Raw genomic sequence first — 25170 nt, 5'->3', positions numbered from 1 at the left:
AGCTGAGGATGCAAAGCTGGCCTGGCCTCAGTGAAGCGCCCCCTCCTGTCTCCCATTTTCCCTCAGGCCAATGCGGAGCACATGGTGGGAGCTCAACAAAGTTCTATTGAAATCTACCTAAAGTAGCCCATGACCTTGGGCAGGGACTTCCTGGGCTCTGAGGCTCAGTTTCCTCAGCTCTGGCTCTCTGCTGTGGCCTGTCAGGCTGTGTGTGCCCTGGATAGGACCTTGCCCCCACACCCCTCTAAATGCTTCTGCACCCAGGTGCCTGTCCTCACGTTCAAAGGCTGCCAGGTTGGTGGCCTCTGGGGTTGGAAACTACACTTGCACAGCCTAGGGCACAGGCGTGGCTGCCCACGAGTGGGTTGTGCTGGGGGCAGCCTCAGGGCCTTTGCAGTGCCTAGAGAGTCCCCTAGGTGCTGTCTACACTGTCAGCTCTTCGGAGGCCCGTGCAGGAGAACACCTCCCCACTTCCCCTCTGTCCTTGTTCTGGCTCTCTGGAGTTATTTTGTCCGTAAAGGTGTTCGCAGGGGTGAGGTCTGTCTCCCTGGTCAGGCTGTCGGCTCCAGGGCCTGGCGCCTGGCTGTCGTTCACCCCTGTGCCCCCAGTGCCTGGAACTGTGCCTGGCCCCGAGTAGGTGCTCAGTGAGTACAGGAAGAAAGGGAGGGCGGAAGGGAAGAGGGCCGAGGGGAGGGCGGGCGCAGGGGAGGAACGAGGAAGGGAGCAAAGGGCTCTGCGGCTCGGCTCGGGGCTCCTCGGGACCTCTGCCCAGGCCCTGAGCCGGGAAGGCGCTCGCTCGGCGGGCGCGGGGCCGGCCGGCAGGTGGCGGTGCGCCCTTGGCTGCGCGGGCGGCGGCGGCGGCGGCGGAGCGGCGAGTCCCCTCCTCCCGCCGGCTCCCTCCCCTCGCCGGCTCCTTTCTCTGCGCTCTCGCTCGCGCTCCCCAGCGCCCTCCCGCTCGCCCGGCCGCGGTCTCCCTCGCCCGCGCCGCCCCGCCGCCGGCCCCGCCGCCGCCCCTCGGCGACCATGGCGCACCGGGGGCCCCCGCTCGCCCCGAAGGGCCCCGGCCCCGCCGCCCGAGCCCCGAGCCCCGGGGCGCCGCCGCCGCCGCGCTCGCCGCGCTTGCGGCCGCTCCTAGTGCTGCTGCTGCTGCTGGCCGCCTGCGGGGTGGCGGGGCGCTCCCCCGAGCCCGGGCGCCTGGGTCCCCGCGCACTGCTGACCCGGGCGCCACCGAGCACGCCCGCGGGGCGCGCGCTGCCTGGCGGCGGCGAGGACACACAGGCGCACGGCGCGGAGCCCGGCGCCCCGGGTCTCGGTCCCGCTCCGGGTCCCGGCGGGGACGGCGCCCCCGCCGCGGGCCGGGGGCGCCGGACGCGGGCGGCGCCCGTGGCCGGAGCGGCTTCGCGGGCGCAGGTCTCGCTCATCAGCACGTCGTTCGTGCTCAAGGGGGACGCGACGCACAACCAGGCGATGGTGCACTGGACGGGCGAGAACAGCAGCGTAAGTGACCTCCGCGCGCCCCCCGCGGCCCCTGCTCCGGACACCTCGAGCCCCCACTTCCGGACCGCCCCGCGGTCACCCCGGGCGCTCTCGGCGACTTGGGGACGCGAGTCACCTCGGCGGCGCCCCTACTGGACTCTGGCCACCGGTTTCTTGGGGAGAGGTCCCTAGATATGTGAGCACCCTGCCTCACAGGGTTCTGGGACCCCGAGTTACCTCGGAGGCGCCCCCGCTGGCCTCCAGATCTCAGGTTACGGGGTGGGGGTGTCTCCTGAGGCTTCGGGACCCTGGTCACCAGGGGTGCCTCCAGGTCCTTTAGGATCACCCCAACTCGGTGTTGCGCCCCGACCGCTCTCAGACTCCACCCGGTCTGCTCAGCGTTGTGTTCTGGGATTTTGGCTGCGGGACCCTCTCCACCCAGGTCCACCCGGGACCTCGCTAGTGGTCTACCCTGGAGCTCGATCCACGGGCTCCAGGAATTCCCCGGTCAGCTCGGCGCCGGATTCTGGGACCCCCCCCCCCGCCTCCGGATTCCCCTAGTGCCACCCGGGGCTGCACCCGGAAGCGCAGGGATCTGCGTACCCACGGAGGTGGGCGCCGCGCTCTCGACCCGCGGCCGCAAACTCGCGGCCCTCCTTCACCTTCCCCGCCGCTCTGGAAGTTGGACTCCCCCACCCCCGCCACATCTGTTAGGGTCCTGGGCGCCTCCTTCCTCCAGCGCTGCGCTGTGGTTTCTATCCCTCCGGATACCGGCCCATCCTTTTTTTTTTGTTTTCCCCCCGTGGTGCGCCCGGATGGGGGTGTGTGTGTGTATGGGGATGCCCTCAGATTCTTCCCTGGGGAGCTGCCTCAGCCTGGTTTTTCCCCTGGGCAGATGACCAGTGGTCACGCATGGGTCCCCTTCCAGCAGCCCTAGTAGGTCATGTCCAGTTTTGGAAGAGTGCAGAGAGGTGGCAGCTGTTGGGGGGGGGGGACTGTTGTGTGAGGAGTAGAGATGGGACCCTCCGCTTACTCCCTTCCATCATTGTTCACTCGGGTCTCCCCAGTGGCTGACCCCCCAGCTCTTCTCCTGGACAAAGTTCTGAGGAGGCAGCAGGGGGCCAGGATTCCTGCATGCTTTGGGAGTGGAGGGGTGGGATCTTTGCGCTTCCCTAGCCAGGAAAGGGCTGTAACACGGGCTGGGGGCACTTCCCCCCCCCCCCCCCCCCCGACTCTCTCTCTAGCCCTGCTGGGCTAATGGGGATGGGGGGTGGGGCGGATTCTGCTGGAGAAGGGAGGGGTGTGGGGACCAATATGTTGGACCACTCTGTCGCTCCTCCTGCGGAATCCAGGGGCAGCGCATCCAGGGGGCAGCACTGGGCGCACTTGATTGGTCCAGAGCCCAGAGCCCTGCCAGTCCCCCTCCTTAGCCAGCTGGGGGCTGCACCGGCGCAGACACCAAGTCCCTGGTCTTTGGTCATTTCTGCCGCCTCCAGGCCCACTAGAAGCCTTGGGGGAGGGTGGGGGGCCGTTGAGTTGATTCTCTGGAGACCAGCAGGGGGCGCTCAGGGAGCCAGGTGGAGTGGGGGTGGGGGAAGGTGCCTGACCGAAGGTAGCAGGCACCCCGTCCCTAGAAGAGCCCTAGGAGCCCGTCCCCATCTGCGTGGTGAGAGAGGGGTCGGACCCTAGATGAACGGCTGGGCCCGGCCCTTCATCACTCCCCATACTGGTGAACATACCCTGTCCCCTGTGCTGTAAGCTCGGACTTAGGGACTGAAAGGTAACCCGGAAACCAACAGCTGGAGGAACACGCAGGCATTTAAGGTCATCCCGTGGAGCCAGACTGTCTCAACCAAGTCCCCCACCCCACCGGCTGAGGTGGTTGGATCAGCTGCTGATCCAGTCCCTTGTCATTTTCCCTCCATGGGGTGGGGGAGGTGGGGGTGGCAGAAGGGAGAGAGGGGCAGTCAGGGGTGGGACCAGCACCTTCAGGACTCACTGGCTCCCAGCACCCACCCCAGCATGAGCACAGAGCCAGAGGACTGTGCACCTTCCTTGGGGGGAGTGAGGAGGGGGCTCAGGCCAGCGGGGCTGGAGCTCGGGGGTGGGGGTGGGGAGCAACAGGGGAGCCTCCCTGGCTTTGCTCCCTGGGGACGCTGGCTCCGATGAGTGACTGCTTTGTAACTAGGAGGATTGTATCCTGGCTGTTGGCAGGTGAATGCCTGGAGAGGGGTCTTGGGAGGGGAGGGGATCTGGCTTCTCTTTGGTGGGGGGTGGTGGTGGCAAGAGGTCCAGAACAGGAGGGGAGATTTAAAGGCTGCATCTCTCCTCTGGCCCCCAGCCAAGGGGAGGGCAGGGAAAGCATGTGCAAAGCAGGGCCCAGCCTGGCGCTTAGCACACACTTAGGAGGCGGAAGCCAGAAGTACCTTATTACCACCAGTGAGTGTTGTTGTCGGTGAGGTAAAGAGAAGGCAAGCAGCATCGAAATGTTGACCCAGCCTCTGGAATGGGATGTTGAGGCAGACCGAGTTCTCTCTGGAACAAAGCAGATCATCTTCTGGCCTGGGGAGTAGGTGGTGCCTAGCTCGGGGGGTGGGGGGGAGGGAAAGTGGAACCGAGCGCTAAATGAAAATGTGTTCCTAATTGTCACTTGCTCCACACACAGGTGCGTGTCTGGTGCAGGCATGGCATTGTTTTCTGGGCACGCAAAGCTCTTAGAGATGGGCTTTGCTCCCTCTGTTCTCAACGGGCGGCCACGGGGCCAAAGATACTAGCCAGCATTCTGCACTTGGTTTCGCCTGCGCTTGAAGCCACCATCTTTTAAGGCTACAACAGGGAAGAAACTAACTCGAGGCCAGTTTGCGGAGCAGAGTCTTTCACAAATTTTATTTCGCTTCGTTTGTTCAGGTAGGGTGACCCCAGAAACTGCTCTGCAGATGTGGTCCGCTGGAGCAGAGGAAGAATTTGCTTTCAAAATTAAAAAAAGCATTCACTGAGAGGGATAGACTTTCTGAAATAGTATTTTTGAGCATCTGCAAAGAGTCACAGGATTGCAAGAGACAAGCCCTTGTCCCTGAGCACTGGGAACATGTGCGCATTTTCCTTCCCACGGCCTGATTTCTTCCTGCTCCCGTGGAGTTAGGGATGCAGACTTGCCTGGGAGTTCAAATACTGCCTTTCTGTCTGTTGAACTGTAGAAACAAATTGTTATGTGTGAAATTCATGTTTCATCGAAACCACTGGGCATCGCTTTGAGGGATCCAGGATGGGCTTTGCCCAGAGGCTCCAGGTTTCACTTCTCTTGAGCTGCCCTCAAAGGCACAGGTGTGATTTGAAGGTGGAAATCATGTGCTTATTTTGCTTATTCTAAGTATAGCTCACCTGTGTGCCTTCCCTCATGGCACTTGAACTTCAACTTTGGTGCATTCACGTCACTTGAACGTGAGCTTGCTGCGACCAGACCTAGTTGGTTCAGCGTTGTCAGCGCTCTCAGTAGAGGACCCCTTCTCCCTGTCCCCTTCCATCCCCGTCCTCACCCCCCCCCCCATTTTCCACATTTGCTCTGTGCTGTTGTGCCTACAAGGATTGGGGATGTCCAGGGGAGTTGTATACAAAGGTAATTTTGAGCTGGTTATCCATGTTCTCCGCTCTGGGGTCTTGAGGAACCTGATAGTTGTGTGTATTTTAGACCCAGGGAGCCAGGGCTCCAAATCGAGGGTATGGATTGGGTCACGACAACTTGCCAGATGTCAAGTTCCTGGAGGGCAGGTGCATTAGTGAGCTCAGGTTTTCGTATCAAAGCAGCCCAGACTGGGGCGGCTTCAACGACAGAAGTGTATTTCCTCCCAGGTCTGGAGGCTGGGAGTCTGAGATCCAGGCGTGGCAGGTTGGTTCCCTCTGAGGCCTCTCCTCTTGGCGTGTAGATGGCCGCCTTCTCCCCGTGTCCTCACATGGTTGTCCCTCTGTGTGTGTCTGTGTCCTGATCTCCTCTTCTTCTGAGGATCCCCGTCAGATTGGATCAGGCCCACCTGACTGGCCTCATGTTAACTTAATTTGAACCTCTTTAAAGACCCTATCTCCAAACTACAGTCACAGTCAGAGGGACTGGGGGTTAAGATTTTTTGGAAGGGGGCACAATTCAGCTCATAGGGGCAGGGAAGGGGTCTCTGTTACCTTTTCATGCCCTGTGCATAATGGCGGTGGATCTCAGGGTGGTCCAGTGGGAGAGAAGGGAGGGACACCGAAGCTCAGGGACAAGGGGCGAGTGCCATCTTCCCTGGTGGGGAAATCAGAGGAGGTTGCATGGAGGAGGTGGTACCAGAGTGAGCCTAAGGAATGAATAGGAGAAGCGCACGGGAGATGGAGAAGAACACTGAGCAGGGAGGAACAGCTTGGGCAAGCTCTGGGAAGTGGGAATTTAAAGGTGTGTACATGTTGTATAAAGAGACCGTGAATGCACTGTGCATGGAGGCGGATCAGAGGGAAGAAGTTTGGGAAAAATAGGTCGAAGTCAGCTCCTCACAGAACCTAACATGAGGCTGGAGAGCCCAGGATGGCAGCACGAGGCAGTGGTTTTGTTTTGTTTTGTTTTGTTCGAAGGTTAAAAGCTTTTATTTAGAGAGGCTGAAATGACTGTGTGCTAATTGGAACAGCTAAGTTGTGCAAGAAATGACTTGAAAATTCCCTTTTGATACCCCTGAAGAGCTGGATTCCCTTATATGTGCTCTTTCTTTCTGCAGACTTCCGACCTCAGGTGGAGCCGAGCAGAAATAGGGCTTCGGCTTCCTGCCATCGCTGCTGGGCTCTGGACCCCTGAGTTCGTAAACAAGGAGGTTACTGGGGATGGTGCCCAGGGGAGGTCGAAGCCGTGGGTGATCCCAGTTCCTGCCACACGGTCCCCTCTGCGCCCGTCTTCTCACCTCTCAGGCGACCGCGTGCTTTCCTGTGTATCACAGTGAGCTGGTGGGATTCATCACAGATGTGGTGGTGGCGAAGGACACGTGAGCCTTGGAGCCAGCTGGCCTGGGGTACCCCCGGCCTCATCCTTCCTGGCTTGGAGATCGTGGGCAAACTGACTAAACTAAACTGGGCCTTGCTCTCTTGGAGCTGGGCTGTGCAGGCTCGCGGGCTTGCTTTGCACGTTTGGGAGGTGATCCATGTCGTGCTCCGACAAGGGCCTGGCCCACAGCGAGCGCACGGGAAGTTGGGGTCCCTTCTGAGCCTCCGCAAGCACCCAGGGGGTGGCGTGCCGACAGGGCTGGTGAGGGGCCTCGAAGGGGAGGCTTCTGGACAGAGGCTCAGAGGGGAGGCTGCTGTGAGACAGGCCTGGGCCACACCCTGGAGGGGCAGTGGGAGGGAATGGCACGTGGGAAAGCTTTCCAGGTGAGGACGGATGGGCCATGGCGGCCCCCGCTCTGCAGGCCTCTCTCTTTCCCAGGGCCGTGCTGGCTTCACGGCTCCTGGCCGGCCTCCAGCATACGGAGACCATAAAGGCCTTCTCATAAAGCACTGCAGGTTCTTGAATGAACAGGTCCAAATCTGGTGACAAAGCTGACTTGCAGCCCGTGTCTGATGCTGCGGTTTCTTGGAGGCGAGTTTGGTAGCTCCAGGGTGCAGGGTCTTACGTTCAAGCCTGCTGAACGTTCCGGGTGATATTTTGGAATTCTCAGGCCACCACAGTGCAGGCTTCCTGGCAGTTTGCGGGTGGGGGCCGGACTGGAGAGAGAAGTCTGGCCCACGGGAGGCTGAGCTGTGGCTGAGCGGCCTGTAGATGGTGGGCAGATGAAGTGCCCACCCTTTACCAAGGGTGACCAGTGGCCACCTAGGGAGAGGCAGAGGCAGACGGAGGTCAAGGGATGCAGTGACCAGGGTTGAGCACCTGTCACATTTGCTTTCCAGACGAGAGCTGTGCAGGCCTCTCAGGGACCGTGGGCCTGGTGGCTGGACCCAGAACAGTGATAGAGTGAGGGAAGCCTGTGTTAGGACAGGCGACAGTAAATGGAGGTGTGCACGTGGTGTGCAGAGTCTAGGGAAGTGCCATACTTGGGGAGACGCCCGCCCTTTGCCCAGGGTGACCCAGGGTGATCCAGGGTCTTCTGCAATTCTCCCTGCAATGCTCTCATGGGGAGAGACCCCACAAGTTTGAGAGCCCCAAGGGAAAGAAGCTTCACGTTAGCTCTTACATCAGCTGCTTTCTCTGGAGGGTTAGGTTCTGGGGATACAGTGATGAACAAGATCAAACACGGCCCCTGTCCTGGTGAGATGTTTGGTCTGGACAAGCATTCATTGTAGAGCATCCCAGTGCCGTGAGAACCTGCCCTGGGGAGGTCAGGGAGGACTTCCTGGAGGAGGTGGTCATGAAGCGGCTCTGGAGGACCGGTGGAGTCCGTGTCACCTGGGCTGAGGAGCAGATTGGGGTGGAGAGTATGAAGGCCCAAGGAGAGGCATGGGGCCCTGAAAAGCCTAGACACACTAGGACAGAGAAAGGGCGCCCATCCGTCAAGAAGCCGGGCTTGAAGGCAGAGAAACGGCCCTATTAATGAAGTTCCTGAACATGTTGCACGAATCTACTTTTACTTTAATAAAGTGGCTATTTAATTTGTAGTTGCATGAGAGTTCCTGAGAGTATTTTAAAGAGGTCATAAATTAACTCCATCCTTCTGCACACCCCTTCAGAGCGGAATGTGGCCCAGCGCATAGGCCTTCTGGAGGGTTGCCGTTGTTTTAAATTTTTATCTTATTATTATATGTCAGAGGCAGGCTCAGGCCCCGGAGCAGGGAGTACGGGGTTGGAGACGTCGGGAAGTACCCTGGGATGATGCTGAGCACTCCTGTGCCTTTTTCGGTCCAGCGAGACACTGGGGCAGAGCTTATGCATTGCCTTTTATTTGGGGGCATCTTGTTTCTCGATTCAGCCTCCAAAGATGGAGTTATTTATAGATTCTTACAAATGGCCTATTTCACCTCACCCCTCCTAAAGCCCAGCGTTTGTGTGGGTGCTTCGTGGAGCAGGGATGCCGACGAGCCGAGACGTGGGGCTGCTACCGCCATCCCTGGCCACCGTCCCCAGGTTTGGAAGCCCCGGGAGCAGGGAAACCTGGCTCTCGAGGCCGGAACCACCAGGCCTCCAGCCATAGCGGTTTAGAGGGTTGAAGGCAAGCGTGCTGATCTGTTCACGGCCTGTTTTTGCTGTGGGAATCCCGTGAAAGCCTCGTGCTGAGCAGGAGCTTGGATTCTGTGCACAGAAGAAATGCCATATAAACATGAACGTGCCCAGGGCTGGCGTCCCCTTAAGCACGACCTGCCAGCTTGTATGCTGAGACTTCCTAAATCCACGGCCCGCCCAGGCCCAGGCCAGCAGGTCAGCAGGAAGTGGACAGTGGGGACTGGGGATGCCCTGTGCTCACCGGTCCCCGGCAGGTTGCCACAGGTGCACGCGGGCCCTGACCTGCCCCGGCTTCTGTGGGAGATGGAGGCTTGTTTTCAGCCTCACAGGGAGCTGGCGGTTGGCACATGCCCACTGAGGGCAGCAGCAACATCTTTTTAACCTACGCCCTGTGGCTTGGGGACCCTTCACACAACGTGTCTCGTGCTCATCATCTTTATCCCGATTCAGTTCCGTTTGTCGGCTTAAAAAATTAATAGGGATCCTTGAACATGAGCTCTCACAGGAGGACTGAAGGAAAAATTAAACCTCGGATGTTCTTTGGAGGTAGAAAAATCCTCCTCATTTTGCATTTCTGTAGCAGTCAGTTGCCATGTTTGCACAGAACATTACAATCTTTTAATTAGTTTCTTCTCACACCACCTTGAAGGTCTTAAAATAACACCGCTCTTCTTCCTCAGTAATTTTCTTGCAAAAGCAGATAATTTCCTTGCCGCGCGGAGCTCGCCTTGACTTCAACAGGGCTCATCCCTTGCACGGCACAATTTCCCAATGCTCAGAGATAAATTCAGTTCAAATCGAAGTAAGAAAAGAGCTAGGCCGAGTGTGGCTGCTTCTCTTCAGATCAATTTTAATTCAGAAAGGGTTCTTTATGAGGTCTCTGTGGCGTGCATACTTCCGAAGCGTCAGAAGTAGAGATAGCATCCCGCAGGCCCCAGCCGGCATGTCTTGGCTGGGATCAGCTGTAAGCTTCTGCGTCTGATGTAACTTTATCTAATAAAAACAATTCCTTGTCATTTACATAGTGCGCCTGATGAGTAATAATGAAGGGAATGATCTCGGTCCCCACCGATGGGCCCATTGCTGCGCCAGGCACCCCACCTGCCGTCCCTCCCTTGGTCCTGCAGAGTCGACACTATTACCCTACCCACTTTACGGACAAGAAAAGTCAGGTTCACGGCAGCACGGGGCTTGCCCAAAGCCACACAGCTAGTAAGGGTCTGAGTCGAGATTTGAATTCTTTTCCTCCTAAGCCCAAGTGTTTTTTTATTTTAGAATAAAATATCATTTTATTTATCATTATTTTGTAATTGTGGCAAATACAAGTAACAAAAATTTTATGTCTAACATCGTTACTGCCGTTAGATGTCCGGTTCAGGGATGTTAAGTGCATTCGCACCACTGGGCAGTCACCAGCACCCTCTGTCTCCAGAACTCACTCATTTTCTCAAGTGGAAACCCTGTCCCCAGGAAACACTAACTACCCGTGTCCCCTGCCCCCGGCCCCTGGCGCCCACCTGCTGTTCTGCTTTCTCTCTCTGTGAATTTGACTCCTCTGGGGGACCTCACGTAAGTGGAAACATACATACGTGTCTTTTTGTGACTGGCTTATTTTGTGAGCATGATATCCTCAAGGTTCATCCCTGTGGTAGCAGGTGTCGGAATGCTGAATTTTTAAGGCTGAATAATAGTCTGTTGTCTGGATGGACCACATCTCCATCCATCCATCCATCCATCCATCCATCCATCCATCCATCCACGGGCACTGGGGCTGTTCCTGCCTTCCGGCCGTTGTGAATCATGCTGCTGTGAGCACAAGTGTGCAGATACCTGTTGAAGTCCCTGCGTCCACTTCTTCTGGGTGTGTACCCGGAAACAGGACTGCTGAGTCACGTGGGAATCCTGTGTTGGTTTTTTGGTCGAGCCTGAGGTCTTAACTACAGCAGAAATTGCTCTTGTGTCTGCCTTGAGTTTTGCCGGCCTGCCCATTAGTTGCATGATTGCGATCCCCAAAGAAGCCCACCGCCCCGGGTTTTTGGACGAGAAATGTCGACAGTGTTAGAGGCGATCCCGCGTCTAGAGACTGTGCGTGGGAGTGGCTTTTGTTTCTGCTTTCTTCCAGTAATCCTGGATTCTGCCAGCATGACCCAAGGTGGGGGCGGGGGCTGTTGCTCAGAGCCCGGGAAGACCAGCTCTGTCTGCGTTGCAAAGTCAGAAGGAGGCTGGTTGGTCTGCTGCCTGGCCAGGGAGCGGGAGGAGGAAGCTGTCCGGGGAGATGTGGTCCCAGAGCTGCCGCCTTTCTGAAGGTTGGTGGTGTGCATTTCAAGTTCAAGCTCGTTTCACTTCCTCCCTGTGTTTAGGAGCTTTTCCCTATTGACTACCTCATTGACCAGTGAAATAATTCAATTTTCCCTCTGTAAAAATAAAGCACTCAATAAAAAATCTCATGTTTTTCTCATTTTATTCCTATCAATACTGCTTAACCCCATCCAAGTTCATTTTCTGATTTATCCTTGGACCATTGGATGGGGCTTCTGGGGGCTTGATTCCTGCAGTAGCTCTTCCTCCGTGATTTGAGGGGGCTGCTGTGTGCCTTGCTCGGTGTCAGGCACTGTGGCCTGCCCCCTGATGACACTGAGGGGCTTCCTGGCTCCGGCGACCTGGCACGGGGGGTCTTAGCTCTCTCTGTGCTGTGGGCTCCCCCACCTCAAGTCTGGAGAAGCCCATGGAACTTTGTCAGGATGTCATTTTTATAATGAGCATAAAATTAAATCTACAGGATCCAAAGGAAACCAGTTCTATGGCAATGTAGTTAGCGAAATACTGAAATGAATTTCTTTACCAACACAGCAAAAGGAGCCAGCAGAAAGCAGAGATTTGTTTGCGTGTAGAAAGAGCAGTGATGTGACGTAGGCCATGGTCCGTGGAAAGAGGGGACAGACAGACCCCATCGGAATGGTTTTCTCTTCCCCGCCACCCCCACAGCCCAGCCCTGCTCCCTGGGTACCTTGTCCCCCAGGCTCCAGCCCCTCCTTGGCCTCTCAGGCCCCGGAGCCTCCGGGCTCGGGGAGAGCGGGGGCTTTTGTCGGCTTGTTCTCTGCTGTCCCCCAGTGCCTGGCGCCTAGTAGATGCTCAGTAAGCATTTGAGTAGGACAGGAGGGACCATTGGTCCTGAAGGGTACCAGAGCCCAGAGGCCCAGCCCACTGGCCTGCCCACTGTGGGTGTGGGAAAGATCAGAGCAGGGCCTTGCTGTTGGTCACACGGCCCTGCCAGACACGGCTCCCTGTCCACCTGCCTGCTCTCTGAAGCACTAACTACTCCCCACCCCGAGCAGAGAGGGTCATGTTGGCTTCCCAGAGAGATGGAGAGATCTGTTTTCTGCCTGAGACGAGGCCAAGAGGAGAGCCGTCCAGAAGCTTCTGACTCATGGCAGTGGCTGTGGCCAGGCCCCGGTGCCGCCCTGCCTCCTGCCTTTGCCCTTTGCCCTTTGGCCAGGAGCCAGACACCTGCTCCAGAATTAGGGGCTTTAAATAGCGCCCCTGGTTCCAGCCTCATTTCATGCACAAGAGACAAAACGCCCAGGAGATGGCTGTGCCCAGCTTTTGGACCAAGACAAATGACTGGGTAGGCTGGGGTGCTGCCTCTGGTGGAGCTGTCCCAGGACACGGCTCGTGGAGCGGCGGGAGCCCTGGCTTCTGGAGCGGCGGGAGCACCGGCTCTGGTGCGGCGGGAGCACTGACTCGAGCGGTGGGAGCAGCGGCTCTGGAGTGGCGGGAGCACCAGCTCTGGTGCGGCGGGAGCACTGACTCGTGGAGCGGCGGGAGCAGCGGCTCTGGAGCGGCGGGAGCAGCGGCTCTGGAATGGCGGGAGCACCGGCTCTGGAGCGGCGGGAGCAGCGGGGAGCCGTACTGTCCTCCAGCCCCTGTGGTCCGGCCGTCCATCTGCCAGTGGCCCCACACTGAGTGGTCCCTCAGGCCAGCCCCCCGGAGGGTGGCCTCTTTCCATGTCATTTTCCTGTGTCGTGTGTCTCCTTCAAGAAGGTGCTGTTTTTGGAGGCTGGGGTGCTGGTAGCACCCCCCATGTCCCCCGTCATGCTGCACACAGAGCTGTGGGAGCACGCAGCAGCCCCTCTCGGCCTAGTGTCCTGGTCCCCACGGGGGCTGCTGGGACCTGCGCCTGCCCCAGGACACAGGAGGGGAGCGCTGGCGTGTGCAGAAGCTGGGGTCGGAGGGTGACGCCAGAGCCCAGTGAACGGACGACGGGGGTGCCCATCCGAGCCGGGGGGGTTTGATGTGGTTACGTTTTCCTGAACAGTTGGCTCAACTACGGCCAAGCAAAGCCCAGCAGTATTCGTGAAACATGGGGCAGTCTGCTTGTACAGAGAGTATTTCTTGTTGATGGCTGGGTTTTCACAAGTTTCTTGATGTGAATTATTGCCTGGAATGCTCTCTTAAGATCAAGTCAGACTTTCTTTCCATCCTGTCCTGGGCGAGCAGAGGCCTAGGCCGGCACAAGGAAATCCGAAACCTGTGGCCCTCGGGGCTGGTCTGGCTGGAGGGAGGGTTGGGGCCGGCTTCCCTAAGATCCCTCCACTTCCTGTCCCCCCCCCCCCCCCCCCCCCCCCGGCCGGCCCTAGACAGTCAGCAGCGCCCTCTTGGGCACAGAGAAAGCAAGAAGGACTAGCCCCGGACTCTCAGGCGGCCTTGTCCCCATCCGCTGGGCCTGGCCGCCTCACTTCTCGGGGGTGTGGGGAAGAGGGTCAAGGGGGCCATCCATGTGGCATGTTGGGGAAGGAAGCAAATTGCCCTCACTTCTCTAGGCCACAGGGGAGTCCTGCCTTGTGGAGCGTTTCCAAATGGCCTCTCAGGGCACACTGTCCACTGAAAAGTTCTGGGAGTTATTGTCAGGGCAGGGCCTTGGCAGAAGAGGGCCGGAGGCAGGGCTGGTCTTCTGCCCTCGGCCCCTCTTCTCTCTCCTGCGGACACATTTCCTGGGCCCCCTCCCTGTGGGCCAGGCTTCGTTCGAGGCATGCCAGCAATGGACGCCACTCTCCGAGCCAGCCATCAGAGGCTGACCGCTGGCCTCCAGGCTCAGCTGGCTCTGTGGCCCAGGAACCCACTGAGCAGCCAGCTCTGCAGGCTCCTCCTCTAGGACGAAGCCGAGAGGAGAGCCATCCAGAAGCTTCTGACTCATGGCAGTGTGGCCAGGCCCTGGAAGCCCCAGGCTCTTCCTCCAGGAAGCCCCAGCACGCTGCCCATGCCAAGGGACGCACCTGTCCCTCGACAGGGTCAGGAGCCCCACCTGTTGCCTGCCTGTGGCTCACAGAGCCCTGCCCGTGTTATTCCCCGAGTGCCCACGGCCCAAGAGCAGGCCTCGGGATGGCCGTTTGAAGGATGAGAGGCTGCAGCTCTGTCTCTTCTGCCTTAGTCTGGGGCCCAGCAAGACCCTGGGGCTGGACTTGATCGCATGCTGTGACTCCCTCAGGGTCACCAGAATTTCTGTGGGGATGAATCTCCTTGTCACCCTGCTCATCAGTGGCCTCTCCGTAGTCCCACAGATGAGCTTGTGGCCATGCCCTGAGCTGGGGTCTTGGGAGCATTGAGAGAGAGGGCTCTGGGAGGCTGATCAGCCGAGTGAGCCCACCTGGCCCGCCTGCCCTGGCTTGGGGTGGGCAGAGTGGAGGGTGGCTCCATCTGCCTCCCCATCTTTCCCCCAATACAGACAGCGTGACCCCCACCTGCCCCACAGCCCCCCCTCGCCCCGCCCCTGACCACACTCAGGCCCTCTTTACATGCATGGCCCTCCACGGGAGTGTCCCCTCTTCTCTGTTGCCTTCCGGCCAGCGGCTAACCTCATGCAGTTTTGTCTTTCTCATCCTTAAGGGGTAACGAGACTGCCCTCGACCTTGTGGATGGAAGGCATATGTAAAGGGCTGGGCTGGGTGCTGGGCCAGGCTGCCCCTCCTCACCCCTGCCATGCTGCCCCGTCCTTCAGGGACATGGCCCCTCACCCTGGAACTCACTGCCCTCCTTCTCCAGGGCTCCTAATGCCTTCCCACCTCTGGGCTTGGCCGACCCATCCTGGGATGTTCTCTGGGGGTGGTGTGTGTGTCTGGTGATCCTGGACAGAGCATCGGGCCAGAGGCCCCCTCTGCCGGAAGGGAGCCTGCCAGAGAGTCAGAGTGGGGTCAGCTGTGAGGCGGCTCGTGGTGCTTAAGCCCCAGGCTCAGCCCAGATCAGTTGTGTGTTTGGAGGTGTGGAGGGCAGAGCCCCCCTAAGAGCGGTGGCCAAGCCTCACCCCTGGCTGGCATGCGGGCACTGATCTGTGAGTTTGGGGTCATTTCCAGTCTGGGGTTTGCTGGATTCCAAAGATCCCCCGATGCCGGCAGATCTTGTTTTCAATGTGATGGGAGGAAGGCAGAATGCCAGGATGACCCCCCACTCGTCAACGACTCCAGAGTTTATTGACACCCGTGGGGCTTGGCCTGAATTTGCACTTCCCTTACGGGGCGTTTGAGAGAGTGGGTTTGGAATGGTTGGTTTGCTTATTTGACAGTGAGTCCTGGAGAGCCCGCTCCAGGCCGCACCTGCTGCCAGGTGGAGGGGTGACATGGCCGAACGAGGTGTGGTCCCTGCTCCGTGAGGGGACAGATGATGAGCTGGGGACACAGGGCAGGAGCAGATGGGAGGGTTGCCATGAAGGAATGCACAGGGGTGTGTGGGGGGGTCTCTAACTGGGGTGGGGGAAACAAGGGCCCGAGGGAGTCAGTGGTCAGGGAGGGTGTCCCGGTGGAGGGGGTGGCATTTCCCTGGGGGTCTGTTGGGGGGCCGCAGCAGTGCTGTGTGGGGCTGCATGTGGCGGGGGCGTGCTCAGGGCACGGGCCCCGATGGCCTGTCCTCCTTGGTGCTTATCCACTGACTTCCTGTGTTGCTGGGGCCCTGTGTCCTGCTCTGGACCGGGAGGGGGTGTTGGGGGCGGTGGCTGGGCTGCTCGTGGCTACCTGTACTCTCCCAGGCAAACCCCCCATACAATGGGGGTACACGATGCCCACCTCGTCACACTGTCGTGGCCTGGAGTTGAGACAATTCGCATAGATGCTGGTGACCAAGCCTGGCACTGAAGAAGGGGGCCCGGGGACCTGCCACCCGCTGACCACATCAGTCATTCCTGGGCCTACAGTGAGAAAGGCATTTGGGGGAGGTGGGGGAGGGGGCGGTCCGCTAGCCGCGGACACCTCGGGGCCCACAGGACTCTTCTAGGAGCTCCTAATGCTCCGCAGACGCCCAGACTTTCTAGCAGGGCAGGATCAGGGCGGCACACTCACCTGTGGAAGAAATTCCTCATGTCTGCAGTTTTTCTTTAAGTCAGTAAATTCTGGATCCCCGTCCTCCTGCCAGGGGCAAAACTGGCCCCTGAGCCTCCCCACCTGGAGAAATTTTGGAACATTTCCCAGAGGTGGTGCTGGGAAAAGGAGAGGAGGGAGGGAGGGAGGGCATCCACGTGGTGGGAACAGCAGGGCCACGGAAGAGCCTAGAAGGGAGGGCCCGCGGGTGGAGCCAGGAGCGGCTGCCGGGCCTGTCACGTCCCTAACGTTTGTTATGGTGCGTGGGTCTGTGGACGTCCTCTTGAAAATCCACCAAGTGCATACACGTCCCACCCACCGGGCCATTAAGGAGGAAGCAGTGTGAGAGGTGCAGGGGCGTGGGCGAGCGGCTGAGACTGCTGGCTAATCCTTAATCCCTCTTATTCTCATTCCACGGGGAAGAAAGCGTAATGGCATTTTTTTCAGTGGTGCAAGGAGATAATGAAGGGTGTCTGTTTCTGCATACTTCTGTCAAGAATGTTCCCGGTCATCTGTGTGGGTAAATCCCCTTCTGTGACCTGAATCTCCAGGGCTCCCCTGCGTATGAGGGCCTGTCTCCCCGTACCTCCGCTTGGAGGCAGAAGGCAAAGAAGGGGGCAGAGTGCAGGGGGTCCTGGGGGTGACAGCTTTCGGGTCTTTGCCTCCTCTCCCTTGGCCCTTCCAGGCTTCTCTTCCCACCCCAAGCGGGACGGACCGACCGCACCATGCGGTCCCACCTGACTGTGTTCCGGCTGACTGGTCAGACCTTCCTGCCGGGGTTGAAGGGGATGTGAGGGCGGGGTGTGTATTCCCATGTCCTCCCTTTTCCCGTAGGTCCTGTAATGCTGCACAAGGAAGGGGGTGTGTTAAGCAGGATTCCTGATGACAAGTTGTAGACACCTGACTCCAAGGAGCTTAAGTGAAAAGTAGAATCATTGGCTCACAGATCCAGGAAGCCCAGGGTGCTGGTTTCAGGCGTGGCTGGCTCCAGGGGCCCTGACGTTGGCACCGGGCCCCGGGCCCTCGGTCTCCGTGTCTGTTCTGGGCTCTGCTTCCCTGTGTGTTCGCCTCCTTCTCTGATGGCCCACGTGGGTCGGGGCTCCGTGAGAAGCTGAGGCTAGCCCACCAGTGCTTCCCAGCAAAATCCGGAGCTCACACGCCTGCCTCACACCCATCACCCCTGCCAGAGGAAATGCTCGGAGTACGAGGCCCACCCCATACCCAACCCTGGAACTGCACACACTGAGGCTAGGAAGGAGTGGTTCTGGGGGGGACTCTACAGGGGGCACGTGGGGCGCCGGAAGGGGTCTGGGCTGCAACCTCAAGTCTTGACTGGCTTTGTCGGCCATCCTCCCTCCTTGGGAGAACACCCAGCACCGTCGCATGATGTCCCTCCCCCTGCCCCAAAGCCCCAGCCTCCCGGCAGGATCAGTGCGCTTTCCACCTCCAGGGTTCACATGGGCGAGGCCAGGACGGCCTCCATCACCTCGCTTTCTGTGGTTTGCTGTCTGTTGAAGCCCCAAACCGGGTCGGCCAGGGCCTCTCGGCTCTGCCTGGGGCCGTGTCCACCTCCACAGAGCTCATGAGTAAAAGAGGGCCCCCTGCATCTGACCCCGGGATGCCTGTGCTTCTCCTTGGCCGCTGTGCCCCGTGGGTTCCCTGGGGCATGGCCGGTGGGTAGAGCTTTGCGGCAACAGGTCGCGGGGTGAAGTGCAGGGGGAGGTGGGGGCCTTGGAGCCCCAGGCACGGGCCACAGGATGGCCAAGCAGGGCTGGAGGCGGCCCCACTGGATGGTGACGGGGGCTGAAGGCAGTCCGGGGAGGGGTCCCCTAACAGCGCTGTTGTCCCGGCCCAGAGACCCAGGCGCCGGTGGTCTCACCTGTTAGCAGATTTTAGTCTTTCAGTGCCTTTGAGTGTGCCGCCAAAATCTCAGCCCAGAGGAGTCAAGAACCACTGAGTTGAATCACCTCATGCAGGTGTTGTGAGGAATCTTCGAGCCTGGCAGCCTCACTTCCTAGACAAGGAAACCGAGGCCTGGGGAGGTTGAGGGGCTGGGACAGTCTAGCGCTGTGAATGGGGGTGCAGCCCGTCTGCATGTTCTCGGGCCTGAATGCCCGACGGCCCGCTGAGCCAGCCCTGGCTGTAATCTCGGGAGCTCGGGTGGCTGGAGCAGGCATCTGGGGCTCTTACGTCACATCCTCCCCCCGAGCTGTGAAATTCCCTCCGGAGAGTGAGCGGAGGGCTGCCCGTGCGTGGATCCCCTCTGCTAGGGACTTGGCTGCGAGTCTTTGCTGTGGTGCCTTTGCCTCCAGCCTCCAGCCTCCAGCCTCCAGCCTCCAGCCTCCAGCCCCGGGAGTCTGACAGGAGCCGCGGGAGAAGGTGAGTCACAGATGGTTTCCTCTGCTCTTCCGAGAAGGAAGCCAGCCCCCGCGCGCCACACCCCTGCCAAGAGGACAGCTGTTGGGTGGGAAGGCTCTCGTGTGGATTCACTCACCCATTCATTCATTCATTCATTCATTCTCCTGGGCATCTACTGTGTGCAGGATGGTTGCCGAGGAGGAGACCCAGGAGAGACTCACAGGGTCTCAGCATTGCCAGGGTGCTTGGGATCCCTCCAGGGATGGGAGGCTCACCCCTTGCTGAGACAGCACATTCCAGGGTGTCTGGTCTCTGCTGAGAGTGGCTGAGGTTGGCAGTGTGCTGGGGCTGCAGTGAGAAGTCGCTGCCCCGGGGGGGCCGGTCTGGATGGGTATGAGGACGCCTGTCTTTGCTGGTGGTGTTTCTGGGCTGCGAGTCTGTTCGGCTCAGAGAGTGGGGTAGTGCCAAGTCCTGTTGGGGGGCCCAGCTTTGCCTCCATTTGACAGCAAACACTGGAAGGCAGAGGGGAGGGCATCTTCGTGAATGTGGAGCAGCGCCACCCAGCGGAAGCCGCCCAGGCCTGGCCCGGTCGGCCTGGTGGCCGGAGGTGCGTAGGGGGCAGGGGACCAGGGGGCCAGGGTCTATGGCTGGGCCCTTTGCTCAAGGCCACGTCTCTCTATGTAAGCTCCTGGGTCTGCTGTAACAAACTACCACGTCCTTGGTGGCTGAGAACACAGATGTATTCTCTTGGGGTTCTGGGGGTCAGAAGGCCAAGGTCAGTGTCACTGGGCTACCATTGAGGTGTCAGCAGGGCTGGATCCTTCTGGAGGCTCCAAGGGAGGATCAGATCCCTTGTGTTTCTCAGCTTCTGGAGGTGCCCGCATTTCTTGGTGGGTGGCCCCTTCCTTGCCCCCCCAGCCTCTGCTCTGTGGTCACACCTCCATGACTCTGGCTGTTCTCGGCCCAGGGCTGCCCCCCCATCCCCACTGAGCTCTGCTCTCCATCGCATGGCCTTCTGTGTCACATCTCTTTCTGCCTCCTTCTTGTAAGGACCCGTGATCCCACAGGGCCCATCCCCATCATCCTAGGGAACCTCCCATCTCAAGATTCTCAAAACCACCTGCCAAGTCCCGTGCAAGGTAACGTGTACACAGCCTCTGGGTTCAAGGGCACCTTTGGGGGCTGGTATCAGCCGCCGCTGCCCTCCTCTTCCACCAGCCTCGTCTGGCCCTCATGCGGCACTCTGACCAACTGTTCTTGGGTCCCCGTTCCCCATCTGTCTCTGGCTTTTGCAAATGGGACCATCTCTACCTGGCCTGGAATCTTCCGGCAAGGCCTCCTAACCATGGGCCTCCCCTGCTTTGGCCCCACCATGGCCAGCACTGGAGACCATAATATTCTGCCCTCCATCACCTTCCCAGGACAGTGTGCCCCACCTCGGCCACGGCCCTCAGATAGAGCGAGTCTCAGCGGACGTTTGTGGGGTGGCTGGTGAATGGAAGTGTCCATACTCGAGTTGCAGATAAATGAGAGGAGAGCTATTTTTAAAGTACATTTAACCAGTTTGCCTGATGCTGGGCCTCTTGGCCCATCTTGTCTGTAGACCTGTTTGGTGGGGGGGGGGTGGGGGGTCCCATGAGTCTGAGTCTGCATGCTTTTCCTGAAGACAAAGGTTTTAAATCCATTTGGGGGCAAAATTTGGCCAACCTCAAACGATAGCAAATCAGCAAACACCTATGGGGCAGGTGCAAATGGAAGGCGGCCCCCCAGGGTGGGGTGAGGGGTGCGGTCTGCACGCCATGACAAAATTGCCCACGGCCTGTGGCTTCTGCTTGCAAGAGGCTTATTATTTAGTTGTGCGTGGATGTCTGTGACAACAGCACATAAATGAATGAGAAGGAAAAATTCCCTGCAGTTAAATCCTGCGCAGGGCAAGAAGCCATGCGGAAGGTTTGTTGGGTGTATCGTTCCGGCTGCAGGAGCCAGAGGACATAGGCAGGGCTCCCTGGAGGGGGGCGGTGTCAGTGGTTGCCTCTTGTTTTTGGATGATGAGCGTTGAGGGATTTGGGGAGGGTCGAGCGCCCTGCAGAGGGGACCGCTAAGCTGGGGTCGGGCGAACAGAGTCCCCGGCCTGCCCGGCCCTGCCCGGCCCGCTTAGCTGAGTGATGGCCAGTAGACCAGGGCACCTCTCCGAGGCCTGGCTTCCCCACACGCACGTGCGTGAGTGGCCAGCATGGGCCGAGCCCCTGGACCAGCCGGGAGTCAGGAGGACCCCTCCAGAAGGAGAAGTTCATCTCTGGAGCTCTGTGAGCCTTTGGACTTGGCTGAAGCAGAAGGTCAGATGAAACAAGGAAGGAAATCCGCACAAGGAGCTCCTGTGCTCCGAATGGCGCTTGGCCCGCTCACCTCCCACCCGGCCCGGGCTCGCCTCCTCGTGGCTCTCCGTAAATGGATTCTGATAGAGCTTTCTTCTCCTCCGTCCCTCAAAGAATGGCCTCGGTAGTCAGAGAGGAAATTAGTTTCAGGTGGAGGCCTATTTTTACCATGGTGGAGACCAAACTGTTAATTACCTAGAAATCACATGAGGATTTTTAGCCTGAAAAACTGTTTTTTTTTTTCCTTGGGTTCAACTTTTCATGGATATTAATTATAGATATCGGCTTCAGCCTGCTGAAATAATTCCTCTCTCAAGAGATCGGAAGACTTTTCAAATGCTGTCCCCTTGTTAAACACAATGCATATTCTTTTCTCTGGGTCTGCTCAGTGTCTGGGATGGAAATATGAGATTGGGGCATTTGAAAATGGATACCTTTTCCGTGTTTAACCGAAGGTTGATTCCGTACCCTGTGTGTGTTTCCAAATCTCTGAAGCCAGTGGGGACTCGATGATAAAGGTCGAGAAGGCAAGCCTTTAAATATTGTGAATATTAATCCTGATAGAAATGTCACAACTCTTCTCTGATAGGGATGCATCTGTCCCTGTTCGTATCCGTGAAGCATCATCCGGGGGCCTCTCGGTGCTCATGGGGGGGGGGCATGTCCCAGGCAGGCTGAGACTCTGGTATCCCTTCAAATCAATTTTCTGGAAATATCTACTCAGCATCCATGTTCCAGCCATCGAGACTTTGTACAAGCTACCCGACCACCGTTCCAGAGCGGGCCGTAGGCCAAGCGCGAGTCCTCCTAAAAACCCTTCCCAAGCCCAGCCTTCCCAGGAAGGGACTGAAGGGATTGATTCTGGCAAAGGGGTGGGCTGCTGTCTGGCTCAGGGGGAGAGGGGTCGGTGGAGCCCCCACCCCCAGTCTGGGGTGTCCCTGTGCAGACACCCGGGGTAGGTGCTCTGTGGTCTGTCTCCAGCGCTGTTTCTGCACCTGGAGAGTGGCCTCCCGGGTGCCCGGATGCCACACTGTTTTCAGGCTCCTTCCCAAGTGCACATTTGGATGCTATGCAGTGGGAAGTGATTTAGGGGGTGGGTTGGCGTGAAATTTCCAACAAACGGTTTCAGCACACTGCACATTTAATTTCTTTTATGTTTCCGAGTTGCTATAGAAAGTAAATGATTAATTAAGTAGCACCCACAGTTTTTTTTTTTAAAAAGGAATGATTTTTCAGAACAGAGTAATGCCCCAGGGATTTGTCAGAGAGAGAGAGAGAGAGAGAGAGAGAGAGAGAGAGAGAGAGAGAGAAGGCTCTAATAAGCAGAATGCTGTTCAATAAATCATAATTACTTACGTGGGCAAATGCGTCAGCTCGAGGGGGTGCCCAGTTACACGTCTGATTGCACTGACTTTCTTTCACGCTACAGAGCTGGCTGCACCCCTGGGGTCAACCAGATGTCCCCAGGTCCTCATGGGCAAAATGTTAAGCACCTTTTTTGTTTGTCCCCTGAGTTGCTGAACTGATGTCCTTGAAGAGTTACTCCCAAACTTTGGTGTGTCTCAGACTCTCCTGGGGGAGCTTGGTACAAAGACAGAGGCTGGAACCCACCTCGGATGTCCTAAGCGGGAGTTAGCAGGGTGGGCCTGGCATCTGCATCTCTCTCTCTCTCTTTTTAAAAGATTTTATTTATTTATTTGACAGAGAGAGAGACAGCAAGAGAGAGGGAACACAAGCAGGGCAAGTGGGAGAGGGAGAAGCAGGCTTCCCACGGATCAGGCTTCCCGACATGGGGCTCGAGCCCAGGACCCTGAGATCATGACCGAGCCGAAGGCAGACGCTTAACGACTGAGCCACCCAGGCGCCCCCAGGATCTACATCTTGAATGAGGTCTCCAGGTGTGTGATCCACACCTCCGTGGGAGAGGCTTCTCCCAGACGTTGTGACCTCCCATGTGGCTGGGGCTACCCCCATGGCCCTCCTTCTCAAGGTGTGCAGGAGTGGGAATTGCATTCAGGACGGGCGAGAATCACCTGATTCTCTGAGCGTGTGTGGCCCGTGAGAAGGTGGAGCAGCATTAGGGGGGCTAGTCAGAGGCAAGACTCACTGGGCATCTACTCTGTACCAGGCCCATGTGGGCATGTGGGATGCAGACAGAGACGCAAGCCCTGCCTTCCAAAAGCCCCCCGGTCCAGCGGGCAGATGGATAGGTAAATACCAACCAAGGCTGCTGGAGCAAAGGAGCGGCAGCTCATTCTGTACAAGGATCAGTGTAGGCTTCCTGGAAGAGGAGGCATTTCCCTGAGACTTGGGGAATTAATCGTCACATTAAATTAAGCACATGTGTATCAAGTATCCTCTGAGTGTCTGGCCTGGTGCTAGGTGGTGGTGGTTCAGTAAAGACCATGCCACACACCTGCCTTCATGGAGCTGATATTTTAGCAGGCAAGAGGAACACAAAACCTAAAAAAATCAGCTAAATCAATTCAGATGGCGCTCAGTGCTCCGGAGACCATCACACAAGTGCTGACGTGCAGGTGATGGGGGAGGGGGTGGTGGGGGAGGTCAGGGAAGCAAGCCCCGGCGGAAGGAAGCGTTGCAGGTCCGAGCGGGGAATGGGCTTGGCGCGTGTGTGGGTAGTGTGACGTGACCCAGCCATCTCACTGCTGGGAGAGCAGTGCAGCACCCAGAGAAGGGACCACCTCCGTCCACACACACCCCTGCACACAAATGTTTATAGCAGCGTTATTCATCATCTCCCCGAGTGAAACAACCCAAATGCCTCTCAGCTTGTGAATCTGTAAACAATGGCATATGTCCGCACAGTGGAGTACCTACCGTTGGGTCATTAAGAAGGAAGGAAACGCTGCCGCGCTCTACGACATGGGTGAGCTTGGAGAACAGGGTGCTCGTGTTTTATTAGAAATGGTCGTATTGATCACATGAACCAAATCAGCACCCTTGGATGTCACTCTAGCCGTGTGTCTAATGCTTTTCTAGGACAAATTTGCTGGAAGGGAGTCACCAGGTCCAAGGTCATGAACCTCAAGCAGACTAGCTGTGGATGTTTTCCGGAAAGGTCCACTGTGCATCCCAGAATCACAGCGTGCCTCATGTGTGATGAAGTGACCGCATGGGCGTCACGTGGGCCCTTTGGGTCCGCTCCTGGGAAGGGCTGGGCTTGGGCAGCTTTTTGGAGGATGCACGCTTGGCCCATGGCCGGCTCTGGCATGGTGGGGTCGGGCAGCTTGTGCAAGGTCTCGATGGCTGGAATGTGAACACCTTCGTCCGGGGGAGGTGAGGGAGCTGCGGGTGCAGAGCTGCGTGGCCCCCTGGACGGAGCGGGAACCTCACGCTACCTCGGACCTGCACACTTCCCCGCATGGGCGAAACTGTTCAGCTGAGGCCGCATTCATTAGAGGCCGTTCTTTTGGGAAACGAGGCCTGCCCAGAGTGGTTTTCTGTGATCACATAGCGGCTGCGCTTAGGTTACTCCCACCGTGTTATTGCCAACGTTTGACTGGAAGATTAGAAAAGAAATCCAGGCATCTTGGCTTCATTAAGGCTTTTATTGTGCATCCAGCTGAGCCTTCACTTGTTTTCTCGGGTGTTGTGGAGCATCCTGGGCGTGCTGGTCAGTGAGGCGACGGGGCTGACTCAGGAGTGGCTTGTTTCTCAGGGTCACTGTTGGTCAGTGCCTGGTCCAGCGAGTGTCATCACAGAGGATGCCGGGTCACTGCCAGGGTGCCAGGCTCGGGCAGGCAGCGGTCACGCCAGTGTCCTGGAAGGACTGTGGTTCTCTGGGACCCAAGGCTTCCCCTGTGGGGGTGCCCGGTTTCCATGGACAACTCAGCTTGACAGTTGGGAAGAAGTGGGCTTGAACACAGGGACCCCTGCTGCAACCCCCACAGCCGTGTGCTGGGGGGCGGGGGGGCAGGAGCAGGGAGGCGGCGGCGGCCTGGCCAGTGGGCTGGGCTTCCCTGTGTGAGACTCTAGGGGTGACCTCTGGCAAGACAAGCTCTTTGACCACATGCTGCTGCTTGAAAGGCTTGCTACAGCACAGGGGTCGCTGATCTTCCCAGAAGGGCCTTTGAGCAAGGAGCCTCGGATCCCTCCAGAGGGTGCTGGAAGGTGGGGCATCCGCGGGTGCAGGGATGTGGGGACATGCCTGGATCTGTGGGAGGGTCCTGAGGCAGGAGGCAGAGCAGGGTTGCAGGGGTGCTGGGGGCAGAGCAGGGGGCTCTCCTCCTCCGCCCCCAACACGCACTCACCCGGTGCTCTGTTGCTACAGGCCTGTGCTAGGGCTTTCCGTGGACGAACTCGCTCCTTCCTCAAGGCAGTCCTCGGAGGCAGGTACTGCTCTTGCCCCACTTGCAAATGGGAGAGCCAAGGCACAGAGGGGTCAAGTAACTTGTACTGGGTCACACGGCTCAGCGGCCACCCCTGGAATTGG

The 25170-nt window shown here is 58.4% G+C and overlaps 1 protein-coding gene across 1 annotated transcript in view; it reads left to right on the top strand.

Moving 5' to 3' along the window:
- Positions 1-1023: 1023 nt before the first annotated feature.
- SORCS2 (sortilin related VPS10 domain containing receptor 2) overlaps positions 1024-25170 on the top strand; it is a 462241-nt gene continuing 438094 nt past the window's right edge. The window contains exon 1 of the mRNA XM_027597353.2: positions 1024-1497. Coding sequence (XP_027453154.2) covers positions 1024-1497 — 474 coding nt within the window. The remainder of the gene's footprint in view (positions 1498-25170) is intronic.

This window comes from Zalophus californianus, chromosome 2 (genome assembly GCF_009762305.2).
Source record: "Zalophus californianus isolate mZalCal1 chromosome 2, mZalCal1.pri.v2, whole genome shotgun sequence".
NCBI classification, from domain to species: Eukaryota; Metazoa; Chordata; class Mammalia; order Carnivora; family Otariidae; genus Zalophus; species Zalophus californianus.
This window is presented reverse-complemented; position numbering and strand designations above follow the sequence as displayed.